Here is a 15107-nt window from a genome sequence, read left to right as displayed (position 1 = left end):
CTAGCGGGCCGCGGCGGCGCCGGGCGGCGTGACGTGGGCGCTCCCTTCAGCCGGCCTGCGGGGCAGCGCCAGTCAGTCGGGTGCAAGAGCCCCGCGCGGAGCCGGCGCGCGCTCGGCCAGCGGCGCGCCGCCGCCCGGGGGCTGGCTCGGGGCTGCGGGCGGAGAGGCGGCGAGCGGGACGCGTGCGGCCACAGCCACGGCCACGGCGGGTGCCGGCGGCTCGGGTCCGAGCAAGGGCGGCGCAGCGCCGGCACGGAGGGCGGATTTTGGCTCCGAGGGCGCGCCCTCCGCTCCCTCTCACAGCAGCGCCGGACGCCGACTGAGGCGGGCGGCAGGGGCGGAGGACCCGGCGCCTCTCCCTGGCGGCGCCGCCGCTGGAGTCCGGACTTGTGCCACCGCCGGCACTTTCGGGGTCTGCCTGTGTGTCTGGCTGTTTACGCGGCTCTTCTCCCCGCCTCGCAGCCGAGGCTCCCGCCCGCCCTTCGCCCTCGCGCGCCCACCGCCGCCGCCGGCGAGCGGCCCGGCGCGCACGCCGCGACATGAGGAGACTTGGGACTTGCCTGGCCACTTTGGCCGGACTTTTGCTAACTGCGGCAGGGGAGGCGTTTTCAGGTAAGCGGGGCCACTGCTGCCATGGCCGGGGGCGCGCGGGCCGGAGCGGGGGCCCGGACGCCGGCAGCCCCTCGGGTGCGAGAGCCGAGGGCGGGTGGCGGGGGGCACTGCGCCCGCCGTGTAGCTGGCGCCGGGCACCCAGCCTGATCCCCTGAGCCGGGACCCGCATCTCGGCGCCGGCCCTCCGCGGCCTGGGCTCCTGCGCGGGGCGGCCGCCGCCACTCCGAGGCCCCGGCCGGCTCCGAGAGGAACAGCAGAAAACTTTGCCTGAAGTTCGGAGCTGCACCCGCCGGCCGCCGGGCGTGGGCGCTGCGCTGTCCTTCCGACCCCTAGCCGCGGCCGGGCCGGGTCGCCGGTGCCCGCTGCGCCCGCGGCGATCTCCCCGGCCCGGCCGCAGCCCCGGCGGCGGCTGCGATCGCCCGGCACCCTGCCCTTCCTGCCGCCGCCCCCAGCCCGTTGCGGTCGGTGACCTGGCTCCCGAGAGCAGAAGGGAGCGCTCCTCCTCCGTCCCAGCGGGGGAAGCCGGCGCCCCAGAGGGAGGGCCCGGGCCCCCAGGCCCCAGGCGCCGCGGCCTTGCGCCCGCCGGGCTCCCCCTCCCCGCCCTCGGCCCCCAGCGGAGCGCCGCGGCCGGGGGCAGCTCGTTCGCACAGCCCCGCCGCCCGGGGTCCCAGGTGGGCAGCAAGGGGACTGGCAGTGTGCGTGCGAGTGTGCATGAGTGTGCGTGTGTGCCTGCCTGCGCGCGGGCGTCCCGAGTCCGGGGGAGCTCCTGGTGGAGAGGACCTGGGAACGGAGTCCAGGGTCAGGCGAGGGGCCGAGCCCCACACGGAGTTACAGCGATGATCTCTGGATCGCCGTCGGCTTCTGGAGCGCGCACGTGCATGGACAGCTAACGTCGCACATTTGCACACTTTCTTTCTTGTGTGTATTAGTTTTCATGAAGGTCTACATGCAGTGGTGGCGCTGGGCTTTTTGTTTTTCTTTTAATAAAAAGCTTGCTATTTGGCTTTAAATTTGGGTTGTAAAATAGATTTCTTTGTTTATTCGGGAGGGATGAGTAAGTTGGACTTTTTCTTTTTAATTTGATGAAGGAGACTTTCACCAACAGTAAAACGCGTGTTTTAGACCGTGTAGACGTTTGGCTCTCTGGCTCGTGGAAACATAGCTTTTTACTTCTTGGAGTCCAGGGTACACACAGGCACAGAAGGCTGTGTCTCCTGTGTTACGGAGCTGCAGGACCCTGGACCACAGTTGGCCACAGAGATGAAGTTGAATTTGTAGTTGGCTGATTGCTCTGTGCTGTAAAACCCCACCCGTCAACTTTGATAGAGAAAAACCCTTTTCCTAAGTTTGATATTTCCTTAACTTCTGGTAATTGCGTGTGCACCAGAGGACTTAACAAAATGATGCGCTGCTCTCTGATAGAAAGTTGTTGCAGATTTGGGCCTGAGTTCTTTCCTATTAGTGAATTATGGGGCAGACTGGCCAGTTTTAGAGCCAGGTGACTCGTTAGGATGAGAAGCCAAATGCGAGGCCCTTGGTGATGGCTTTCTCTTTATTAAGATCCCAAACTCCCTGCCTGGGATTTGTTTAAAGTTAAGCTGTGTCAAATAGCTTTTGGATGGCTTTTTAGTTCTGTGCAAGGGGGTGGAAACGAATATTTACATAGCTTATTTAAACCATAGGCCTCTTATCATTAAAAAGGATTTCAGCTTAGTAGTAGCGACCTGTGGTCCTTGTTAAGGCTGATTTAAATTATCAGTCAAACCCAAAGAGACTTTTACTAAAAGCCAGGTTTTTTCTTTTGGGGGAAATGGATCATTCTATTTGTTTGAGTTTTCATACCATTAATTTAAGTGCTTTCTTTTTATTTGGAAATCTAGGGTTATCCTGGGATGTTAGCGGGTAAAGGGGACGTGAAGGGCAGTATCTAAGAGATTGCTTGGAAATGTGGAAATTTAAAAAAATTGATGTTGGCAAATTTTGTGCATGTGAGGATCAGATATGGTGCAGTGCATTACATTTTTTTCTCTCCATGTTGCATTTTACAGGTGAATGCTTTAGAAAAGTCAGGTTTTTTGTATGTTGGGAAAGTTAATTATGATGGCACTGGCACTTATTTCTTTTTATGATTCTTCCAAAAATTATGATAGTTGACTGCTTTTCACCTGACGTGGAAATCAGTTTTAAGGATACAGGAGCTCGATTGTAAACTTCTTGAGGGCAAAGTCAGTTTTTTTTCTCCGTGTGTCTCCAAAAAGCACTTAGCGTAGAGTCTTAGACCTAACAGGCACTCACTATTCATTGAATAAACAATTAATGTGAATCCCGATCATTCGGAAACATTGAAATTGTATGTGAAATGACTGACACAGGAGGGTGAGAGGAGTGATTGTTAGAAGTCAGACTGAGCTTGCATCTTCCCTCCTTGAAATGGACAGTTTCCACTCAGGTTCTCTTTAGGCCACCCGGTGGACTCGGTCATGAGGTTTTATGTAATCAGTGGAGGTTTTTGGTATAACCAAGATTTATAAACAAGGTACATTGTTGTTCCCCTTCGGCAGCACTCCTCATTCTCATATGCTCTTTTGGAATGGTTTTGGAATTTATGTGATTGTCAGTTTGTCATTTCTGGAGGTAACTACGCATAATTTGGGTGCCAGACATCAGAAATAGAGTGCTAATCTTATTGGAAGAAAAAAGAAAAGAATTAGGTTTTTGGTCTATGAGGACTTTATTTACTATAAACATTCCATTTAAAAAAATCACTTTCTACTTTTATGATTTCTCATTTGTTAGGCAAAATATTGGAGGTTCACTTTCTGCCTTCTAGGCTTTTAATGATCATTAAAAATAACTTTTATAAAAAGGTATACAAGTAAGACGTGAGGAAGAAGGTTAAGTCATTTTACTTTTGCTTGAAATTCTCTTTTCCAAGTGAGAAGCCAAAGAGCTGGCAGTCTCTTTGACCCGATTTCTTCAAAGCCAAGTTGTTATTAATATATTATGTGACCAAGTGTTTAGTTTTACATTATAATGGGACTGATGTGTTAAGTTCTGCTTGGCACACTTTGGTTTGCAGAAATAGAAATACAAACAGATTTGGCCCTTTGTTTCCACTCTAGTATTTGGAACAAATTAATCCCTAACATAACCTTGTGGGACTCTTGTGGAGAAATTTATTTTTTAAAATACTCTTTTAAGGACATCTGTGGAAAAATAGCTGAAATTGGAGTAAAGTTCATAGTTTAGTTAGTAGTATTGTCCCAATGTATAGTTTCTTAGTTTTGGTAATTCTATGGTTATGTCAGATGTAAACGTTAGAGGAAGCAGGTGAGCATGTACTTGAAATCTTTGTCCTCTTTTTACAGCTTTTCTGTAAGTCTAAAATTATTTCAAAATACAAAATTTTAAAGTGCCCTTTATAAAGAGTGGGAATAGATTTGTTTAGCAGAGTGATTTATTTTTTCTTTTTCAAATATCTTGTCATGACATTTTACAGTTTTGTGGTGCTTTGCCTAGATTGATAATTGATATGAAAACAATTCAAATTTAAAGAAATGAAAGAAATATGCCAAGAAATTACTGTAACATTTTTAGTGTTAGGTCTATGTAAAGAAATATTTCTTGAGAGTAATAAATTGTTCTGATCTGGAAAATTACAGGTTTTAGTCTCTCATGTTTTACAAGGCCTATTTTACAGGTTTGCAGAAGAGAATTTCCTTACATACAGTGATATATGGATAAGTATGTATATGACCTGAGGAAATCTAAATGAACTTTCTTTAATGAGCAAGTAATCTGAATTATGTCTTCAGATTATATAAGCCCTATATGAATAAAGCATAGTCTTTCATTTTGGGATATGTAGGTTTTAGAATTTAAGTATTTTTGTGATAATTCTATAAAAAATAGGTGGCTTTATTTGCATTTTAGTAGTTCCATAACAATTGTAATCCATTCTAGGAATTCATAGTCTGAATATATCTTTTGGTAGAGAAACTATGTTTTGGATTAAGTATTGTTTCCTTTCAGTTTTTGTTTTAGATTTTATTAAGTTTTCTGGAATGAGTGTGTATTATCTAAATATCCCAAGACATAGTGTTCAGTCAGGGGTCAGGCATTTTAATAAGTAGTTACATACTTTTTCAACAGTATAACATCTTTCTTAAGGGTATTGTCCACCGTGTTTTTTAAGATTCCTCTCTTTGAAAACCGACTTTCCTACAAACTTCCTTACAGTTTGATATGTTAAGTGTGCTTATAGCTTTATGACTACAACATATTAATAACCTTCTTTGTAAGTGAGAGGAGGTTTAATTACTAATGTTTTTCTGACTCACTAATGAAACATTTTAAAAAGCTACAAAATAATGTAAACCTCCCATCATCAGAGGATACAGCTTCTCAGGTTCCTAAAATACTGCCGTGGTTTTCAGTTTAGTCATCAGAGAGCCTGAGTTTACACTGTAGCTCCAAAAACTCAATAGAGAAGAATAAGCAAGGCTGGTATTGGGTGGGGAGCAGGAAAGCTTTAGTCATCAACCTTGGTAGTCTATAGTCCCCCCACTTTTGGGGCGAGGGCGGGGAGCTGCTGGCAAGGCCAGGGCGTAATTAAGGGGTGGGAGTGTGTGAGAGAAAATAAAAAGAAAACAAGGATGACAAGAAAAGGGTTGTGTGCTCAGGCATAAACACCCTAAGTTCTGGAGATCCTGGCTGTGGAGGGTTGCTGCCCTTATACTCCCTTTGCTGTTGAGGGTGAAACATATGGAAAGTTAAGGGAGGATAATCAAGAGGGATAGACGTGCATGTAGATCATGCCGACATCCTGCCCCTCAGCGGCTTCAGGGGCCTTGGGAGGGCCTGTGGGTATTGAGCCTGCATTGATGGCCACCTGTGTTAAAACCCGGGCTTCTCAAAACTTTAGTGTACCCAGGGATCACCTGGAGCAGGCCTTCCCATGTTGATTGTTGGGGTCAAGCCGTGGTGATTCTGAAGTGGAAGATCCATGGAGGGTCCCACAGCATCCCTGGGTGAGCCTGGTTTGTGGCCACAGTTTGAGAAACATTCTAAAAGAGTAGTTCTTGAGGTGTTGTCCTTGGACCAGCAGTATCAGCATCGCTTGGGAACTTGTTAAACACACAGACTCTTGGCCCTGCCCAGACCTACTGAATCAGCAAGCCTGGGGGGAGGGCGCAGGCTGTATTGGAACAAGCCCTCCAGGGGATTCTGGTGCTTGATAAAGTGTGAGAACTACTGTTCCAAACCACATGATCAGCCTCTCTTGACAAGAGCTGAAGGAGAACTAGGGGTAAAATATAATTCATATTCATGCACTTATTAGCCTCCTGATGACCACGGCCAAGATTATGAACAGGCTGGTGTGATTGTGGGATGACTCTCAGCCTGTTAGCTGAAACTGCTAGTGTGACATTTCAAATAATAGTCTTATCTGGGGAAGATATTAGATCCAGCCAGTTGTAAAGCTTAAATGAGAAAAGTTTTCTGTAATTTTAGGTACCAAAACATAAAGTTTTAATTAAATTTTGCAGTAATGATTGGCCGTTAGAAATTTCTCTGGGTTGATATTGTGTATAGAAGATATTTGTTGGTTGTTGTGATAAGCACATGTCCCAATGTGCCTATTCAAATAATGCCTTTAATTCAAGTAAATATTTATCGAGCACTTACTGTTCGTAAGGCCCCTTTCTGGGAGGGGGCGCTGGGGTGGTAATGGACAAAGAAAGATGTAGTTACCATACTTTGAAAAGTTGTCCATTTATTAGAAGTTTCAAAATCCACTGAAATAAAAAGAAAGAAGGATTTTCTTAGGAGAGAACTGGAAATTGATGTACGTAAAATTTGGAATTTTAATGTGGAAATTGTGAACCTTTGCCTTGGTGATAAACTCACCCTCCCGATAGAAAATCAAAGTTTTTCATTATGTATCTCTTTAAAGTACTAACAGTGTATATCCTAAACAGAGCCTTGTTTTTCTTTTATGGGCAAAAGACAGTCATTGCATCTCCATCACTTAAACCTCGAGGTAAATAAAAGTGATTGTGATGTCATTTAACAAATTTATCTTAAAAATGTTACCAGACTGAATTCAGAGACTGTCGCAGAGTGCTTTTCCAAGGCAGGCTAGCCACCTGCTTCCTGTTCCTCTTGCTGTGACATGCAGCTGATCGCTAGGTGTAGCTGCATCCCTGAGCCCACCTGCCTGGGGCGGGAAAGGCCCAGCCTTACCCACGGAAGGCTTCCCGGACTCATCCACTTCCCGCTGAAGGAGGGCGCCTGTGTGCGGGTCCCTAACTCTGTATTGTAACGTTACATTCTGTAGTGGAAGTTCTTGTTCCACTAGTCGTAGTTGTAATTTACTTTGTTGTAGTTCAGCACTGACCCCAAGACAACTTTAAACGCCTCTGTTATTATCTTTCTCATTTTTTCTTTGTTCTTTTTGCTGTATCAAAACATAAACTGCTATTCTATATATAGCAGTGGAATTGGAAGAAGTTGTATTTCTGCCAACGAAGTAAGAGTTCATATTAACCATTGGGGCCCTCTCGATGAGGCCTTTTAGTAGACCAGAAGAGGCAGTGCGTGAACGGCCATTTGTAGGTGTGTAACATCCACCTGAAGTGGCTTGTGTACTGCACTTACATTTGCAAGAGATTACTTCTGCAGTCTTGTCAGTTTAGGTTTATAATACAGGAAGTCGTTAAAATTTGCATGGAAATCTGATTCAGTCAATTTTCCTGCTTAAAACTTTGAAGACTGATGACTCATTAAAAACTTTTTATATGAAGCACAAATGTTGGGCCCTGAATTGAAAGCAAGAGAAGGGTGGAGGATCCAAGAGAAGGCTGTGCGGCTTACCTTCGAACTGGGGCTGACAGGGAAGGAGAGGGACCTTGTGGTGAAAGAGCGATGACTGTGGGCGGTGCAAGAGAGAAAGAGTAAGAGTTGTCAAAGACTGGTCCAGAAGGATACAGTTCTAGAACCTCCTTTCGAAAAAAAAGCCACCATTTAACAGAAAGATTTTAAATAAATCATACTTTTAAATAAAGTATGGCAGCCTAAGCAGAAGTGAAGCATTGAGTTTTCATGGGCTGCAAAGCATAAAAGCTTATAGAGCATCAGTTTGTTTTCAGATGGGTGAATATTTATTTTAATCTCTCTTTCCTATTCAGTATGCAAAAAGCAGATTAATCGCATCCAATGAAAAGAATATGTTTTAGTCCAGGTTACTGTGGAAGCCAGAGGCCCCATTGCTTCTCCTGCTTCCAGAGGTGGAATCAGAACAGACTCGAAGGTGGGCTTCTGACAGTCTAGGAAAGGACATTGGACCACACCATTTTATAGTCCATTTTTGATGGATCCTATTTGATCTCTCTTCTCAGTTGGTATAGTTTGAGGTACTTTAAATCATGTCACAGCCACGTGCTTAAAATTGACTCACTGTCGTATTCTCTCTAGATAGAAAAGTGGTCTAAAACATTCCTGTTAAAATAAATACTGATGATGTATAAAATCAAATAACTGAATAGTGTTTACCATGTAGTTATCACTTAATAAATATTTGTTGAATGAATGAACAAATGATTGAAAGATGTTCCCTTACAGAAAAAAAAATCAGATTATTTTTGCTTATTGCTGGACTTTTTTTTCTTCTTTCCATCAAGTTGGACTTTTTTGAGCATTTGTAATAACCTTAACGATAGGCCCAGATTGTGGGTTTTGTGCTTGGTACCCTTAGCAATTTGTAGGCGTGTAGATATTCAGTTGCTAAATTTAAAGGAAAAAGTGTTACCTTTTGTTTGCTAAATATGTAAAAGTAAGCCTGTAATTTTATCATGTATAATAAAAATTTACAAATCAGTTATTGCCATAAAGTAGAATTTTGATGTAATACTGATCACTAAAGAAAAAATTCCCCATGTGGTAGATTTATCATGCCTCAACTCTAGGGGATTTGATTTTAGTTGCTGGTATCTTAAAAGAAGCGTGGACTCCCTAGTAAGCAGGTTCCGTGACAGGGAGTAACATATAGTATCTCTGCAGTTTTTATTTCTGACGTGGAATGCTATTAGGTGTACCCATACAGAGCTCAGACTCCATCCTGTTAACATCTGGCTCATCTTCAGTGTAGCTGGCGTGCTCTCGGTCCTTTTCGTTTGGTGTGGTATACTCTCAAAGGATGAAACTTGATAAAAAAGAGGCTACTCTGACAACAGTCTTATAAACTGTGTTCTCCACTTGCTTGGCTTTTGAAATCCTGACTGCTGTGGTGTAAAATCTCCACAGTTGTCATCCATTGGCATTATGTCGTGTATGTATGTCATGGGGGTTCTTGCCCTAGTTACCATCTTCATCCCATTTGGGTGGCTTTTTAGAGAGTCCCTCCCCTCTGTGCGGCACTGCTCAGTGGGCGGGGAGCCCTGGGGGAAGCTCTTGGAGAGTCCTGTGTTACTGACCCTTGGCAGGTTTGGAGTGGGGGACCTGCCCAGTCACAGAGGGACTTGAACAAGTGGAGTGTGTTAAAGCCCTGACGTCAGCTGTGGGGTGCCCAGGGCATGGGAAGAGGGCAGAGGCCCCAGGCAGGTCAGGTACGCTTGAGTCTGAATTCTGTTTTTACCACTGAGCCGCCGTGAGAGAGGGCAGAGCCCCCGGCAGGTCAGGTACGCTTAAGTCTGAATTCTCTTTTTACCACTGAGCAGCTGTGTGGCCTTGGGATGTTAATTTTTCTGAGCCTCAGTTTTCTTTTCTTGAAAAATACCTTGCAGGATTAGGAGGCCTCTTGAGGTGACAAGGCTGCTTCTGTTCAGTTGTGAGGAAAAGAGGGGATCGGTCTGTTCTGCCGTCATCCATGTCCATTGTAGGTTTAACCATATGAATTTGCTGTTTTTGTGAGTCAGAAAGAGTTGCATATTGGCAGTTTCATACGGTTCAAACCAGTAAGTCCCCTTTCTGGGTCCAAGGCCTTGATAGTTGTGCCTGGAGATTGTATAGGTGGTATGTATGTAGATGCTGTTATATGCATATATATGTTATAAATATATGGCCAATATTATGTTTTAAAAGAACCCCCTCCCCCGAAAATGCAAAATGATCACCTCAGAATTGACCATGAGAATTGGCCATTGGCCGTGAGAAGCCAGCGCTACTCATTGCCGTGGAAGGTAGTGTTAGACACCTGTGTTGGAGTCACCTGTGGCTCTTGTGAAAAAAGTAGATTCCTCGCCCCATAGACCTCCTGAGTCAGAATCTCTGGATTAGGGCCGCAGAAACTGGTAAAGAAACACTTCAGATGATCTTGATGCTAATTCAAGTTGAAAGATCGCTGGTAAAAACTTAGCAATGACTCGGAGACCCTGCCTTTTGGAGAATTTATCACATCTTCTTTGACTGTGTTAAGAAAGCATCTGAGGATCATTACATGAATTTTTACATATCAAACTATAATTGACTAGAGAGTATTTCTTTTATGAAGCAGAGACTTTCTGGTGTCAGAAGAGAAAATGAATTGTGAAACAAGGTATTTTATAGAAGCTTATCTGCTTCATATCCATCTTCCAAGTTGGTGGCCTCTAGTACATGTGATATCAATCTGGAATTTTTAGGATATTATAGTGAAAGAATAAAGACATTTCAGAGTAATCTGAACACAGATGATTTTAGATCTTTATGTTTGTAGATATAAGCCCACATTTTTAGATGACTCATTCAGAGAAGATCATGAGACAAGATGATATTGGGAAGATTATTTTCCAGCACTTATTCCTTTATCTCATGTTCGCTAAAACATATGGACACTGTAGAATTACTGGTCTCAGGGGCCCCATAAGCATGGGCCAGAATCTTGGCATTTTGGTGGTTGTAGTTCCTAAAATACTCACGAACCTCAAAATGGGCATACCAGTCTGTTAAAGCACTTGAAATTTCTACTAGCTCATCATTTTGACCAAGGAAGAAAGGTGCTTATTGAAATGTCGTCTCTGGGAGAGGTGGCTCATTAAGTCATCTTAAATATGACATCCCCAACTAGCTGTCACCTTGATAAGTTGACGTCTTAGATGTCAGATTTCTCACTTGTAAAATGAAGACATGTGATGCAAGTATCTATAAGGTCTCTCCAGTCACTTAAAGAGTATGAGGATTGTCATCTTAGTTCAAATTAGTTTGTCAAATAGCATGGTGTAAGAGAATGAGATGTGGATCAATGGGTCATTTTGGATAGATGATGGGAGAGATGTCTAGAACATTGGGTCCAGTCTGCCTGATATAGCATGAAGTTGCTTGTTAAAATGGAGTCAATTTGAAGGGATGTCTGAAAGATTTTAGATGCTTCCTACATTTGCCGTAGGCTGCCTTTGCCAGGATAGGCACAAATGAAGCTCACTCTTTTCCTCTCCACTTGAGAATGTAACTACACATACATATGTGCCATTCACACGCGGCCATTAACAGGTGCCACCAGAGGCTCTGCAGCAACTAGACTGTTTAGGTGTGATTTTCTACTTAAATATTGGCAACAGAGGTAAGCCTTATTTCAGGCCCTTAGAATTGATAGTAATAAGTGATAACCATATTCACCATAACCATAACTCACTGGAGCACTAATTATGTGCTAGGTTGTGTGCTGAGAGAGTATGATATTGTCAAACCTATTGCTGACCAGGAGCTACTTAAAGCTTGGCTGAGAGAATTGATGGAAGCTTTGGCAGGTAAAGCTGCCTCCGTTCCTAGCATAGTCCAGCCATCTGAGCATGGGGTATGTGTACCATGTTAGATCTCCCAGCCCCAGGCGCACAGGTGCAGTTGCCTTGTCCTGATTTGCACTTTGATTTGATGCCATACACCTCTGTGGAGGTGCGCCTAAGCAAAAGCAGTTCAGTGGAGTATTGTGTCTGGTACAGAGATGCTGAATGAGGTCTTATTATACGATGTAGAATTTTTATACTGATCCTCTGGGGAGATTTCTTTCCAGGTCTTAGTTCCAGGAAAAGGTGATTCTTCTGTGCAGCTAGTTTCTTCTTGTGGACATAGCAAATTGTATAACCCATCAAGTTTTCCTCTTTATGTTGGCTGATAGAAAGCCAGATTCAAATGTGTGTTTTGTAGTAGTTAGAATTTTTCCAACCAGAAGAACTCAGTCAAAGCTGGCCTTCATCAAACAGGGAATTGGTTGGCTCTTATGACAGAGAAGGCTGTGGATGGGCACGGCTGGTCCGGGGGCTCAGTGCAGTCATGGAGTTCTGACTCTTCTCTAAGCATCTTTCCTCTCTGTGTGTGATGTTTCTGAGGGGTTACAAGCTGAATCCTCCAGCTCCAAGCCCGGTGAAAAGAGAGATTCTCTCCCCCAGTGGTACAAACCACTCCTGCTGTTGGGCTCATTGAGTGGCTCATGTCACCTGCTTCCTCTTTGACCTCATGCTCTGCTTGACCCACCCACTGGACGAGGCATGTGGTCAGCCCACGTGAACCACATGGAATAAGAGTGGGGAAGTGGAGGTTTCTCCATGGAAAGATGGATACTGTTACCTGTTGAAGAGAGTGGATGCTGGCTGGGCAAAAAGCAACAAAACGCCCAGAGCCACCATCTTTGCAGGAGGACCTCATTTCTGGTTCCTTTTCCTGGCCTGATTCTTAGTCTTCTCTTCACTTTTCTCAACTCATTCTAATTTATCTTGCAGCATTTTATGTACCATTATAAATGCATTAAATCTTTTGGAACTAGGTGGTGGTGGCAGAAAATAAATGAGTTCCAAACCTTAACATCTGAGTTAGTGTTCTGGATACAACTTTAGTGTGTGCGCACTTCCGTTACTTCCTAGGACACCATGGAACACATTCGTAACTCACTAAAAGTGAAGAACACTGGAGTGGGAAGATGGTAGGGAGGTTATTATGGCCTAGTTCACTAGTTCTCTACTTTATTTTTTAAAGCATCAAAATCTTTTGGTTAAGCAAAATTTTATGTGGGCGGATTAAAAAAGTGACTCTACAAATTGGGAAACAAGGTATAATGGTTAGCTATTGCTGTGTAACAAACCACCCCCAAACTTGATGGCTTAAAACAACAAGCATTTACTATTTTTTATGTTCCATAGGACGTCTGCTTGTCTAAACTACACTTTATGTACGTGTCTCTACTCAGCTGAGCTTGGCTGGGCTCTCTTGATATTTTGGGGTTAGCTCGATGCAAGTTGGTCTAGGATGGCCTTGGCTGGGACAACTGCACTCTCCTCCATGTGGTCCTTCATTCTCTAGCAGGAAGATTTTCCAAAGAAAGAGCAGAAGTGTGCTGGGCCCTCTTGGCTCATGCTTGGGAAGGGCACATTGTCACTTTCACCTTATTCTTCTGGTCAAAGCCAGTCAAAGGCCAGGCTAGAATCAAAGGTAGAAAAAACAGGTCTCACCCCTTGGTGTGTGGGGCTGTGGGACCACATTGTAAAGAGTATGGCTACAAGGAGAGGTAGAGAATTGGTGCCACGCAGGGGTCTGCCAGGACCCAGCACCTGTGCTCTGAGACGCCTCTGCTTTGCAGAACACTGTTGGGACATCACTGGCAGCATGAGAAAAAGGAATTTAGGTTTAAAAGACCTGCATTCAAGGGCCCACCCTGCCGCTTACTGTCCTCTGAGAGGGAAGCTGTTTAACCTGAGTGAATTCAGTTCCTCATCTGTAAATAGGGTTATTCAGTGGCATTCTGATTCATAGATTTACTTCAGAGATCAAATATGATAGTCGACTGTATAAAAAGAGACTTATACAAACTATCATGTCTCTGGGTGTATTCTGAAGGTGATTGTGGACTGATTAAACCTGAGTTCTCATCCTGGCTGTGTCATTTATCAGCTGTGAAAGTCACGTTGCCTCTCTGAGGCCAGTGTCTTCATCTCTAAAGAGGGGATGATGTCTCCCTCCTTTGTCATCCTATGGAAAACCCGGTGCCGGGTCTGTAAGAGCTGCTGTTGTTGCTGGTAGAGCCCTATGACCATGGAGTAACCTTGAGTCATTGCCTTGTGTGTTCCATTTATGTCTGAAAACCCCAAAGGGTATGGTTCACTCAGCCTCAGGTTTTCTTCCTTTTGTAATTCAGTTCATAAACTTGCCGCTATTTCCTCTGGCTTCCCAGGGGCAAGGGAAGAGGAGAAAGGAATATTGCGTGCCACCTGGGTGTTGATTCCTTTACATGTTGTTTACTACCAAAGCAATCCTATACGGAGAATGTGGTGGCACTGTCATTTTATGGTTTATAGGACTGAGGCCCTACACATTTCAGGATGTCACACAGACAGTGAGTACAGCTCTTTGTGGACCCCAAACGGCTCCATTCCTCCAGTGCTTCTTGGGCCCAAAGCCTCTGTTCCTCTCCCTGCCTCTTGGGCCCGTCATAATTTTTAAGTGTGCTTAAGTATTTGGTACAGTTTCTTATTCTGATGTTAAAAACAATTGTAAAGTTGGCATAGCCCAGCAGTGCACTGTCGCTACTGCTATTTTGCTGCCCTCTGCAATAGTCAATTAGAAGAAGTTCTTAGCTTCTGAGTAACTTGGATGAAATTAATTGATTAGACATTGTCCATATTTTTAATGAACAGAGGGGGGCAGAATGTTGTCTTCTCCGTGGTTTCAAATCCTCTAGATAGAATGTGTTTTTGTAATTTCTTGTGTTTAGCATCTGGATATCTGATTGAGGTGAAAAGGGAAAGATCCTTTGTAAGTCTCTTGTGTGTGTGCGTCAGTGGTCTTGGGCAAATGCCACCAATGTCGGTGATAATTTGTTTGAAGACCTGCCACTCCAGGTCGAAGTGGTCAGGCCTTTGGAGTTTGATGTTAATCACCTTCTTTGGAGCAAATTGCATTTTCTTTTGAGGTTGGACAAAGGCACAGAAAACATGTAGATCCGTATTTGAAGGACTTAGAATCCAATGAGTCGGGGCTAATTGTAGTCACCACGGGAAAGAAGTATTTGGTATAGAATAGTCTACAGTGGTTATGTACTTTGCTTATTTAAATCACTTTTTTTGCAACATCATTGGGGGAAAATAAGCAAAATAACTGTGCATTATTAAAAGTAGAGTAAGTGAATATTAAGAGAATTAGCATTTTTCAGAGTGATTTTTTTAAAATTATGGATTTAGATTTTTTTGTGAAAGTCATTTATGAAATGATGATCATTGTCAACAGATGCAAATATATACATAAGTACTTATTTTTGAAAGATTCCTGAGCAGCTGGAGGTCAGATGAGATGGTTTGTTCATTGTTAAGGAAGAGGGAGGTCCCGGGACTGACCTTAGGTTCTGATGTTTGGTTCTGCTTCCGTCTGGCATGCTTGGGGTCAGCTCTTCTAATTGTGACTTAAGTCCCAGAAGAATAAAATGGATATTATAATAACTGCTTCGAGTGCCTAAAGAGATATGAGGATCAGATGAAATAATTTTAAAAATTGCTTTCTCAGCTAAAAAGTCCTCGCCACGGGTGAGCCACCTT

At 44.2% G+C, this 15107-nt stretch overlaps 1 protein-coding gene across 8 annotated transcripts in view; it reads left to right on the top strand.

Moving 5' to 3' along the window:
• Positions 1 to 68: 68 nt before the first annotated feature.
• Positions 69 to 15107, top strand: part of PTPRM (protein tyrosine phosphatase receptor type M) — a 773187-nt gene continuing 758148 nt past the window's right edge. For 4 of the 8 annotated variants that reach the window (XM_046671284.1, XM_046671281.1, XM_046671282.1 and 1 more), the window contains exon 1: positions 69 to 612. In XM_046671284.1, coding sequence (XP_046527240.1) covers positions 540 to 612 — 73 coding nt within the window. In that variant the 5' untranslated portion in view covers positions 69 to 539. The remainder of the gene's footprint in view (positions 613 to 15107) is intronic. The other 4 variants (XM_046671289.1, XM_046671288.1, XM_046671285.1 and 1 more) reach the window with 2 other exon arrangements.

The sequence above is a fragment of the Equus quagga genome, chromosome 9 (genome assembly GCF_021613505.1).
Source record: "Equus quagga isolate Etosha38 chromosome 9, UCLA_HA_Equagga_1.0, whole genome shotgun sequence".
NCBI classification, from domain to species: Eukaryota; Metazoa; Chordata; class Mammalia; order Perissodactyla; family Equidae; genus Equus; species Equus quagga.
This window is presented reverse-complemented; position numbering and strand designations above follow the sequence as displayed.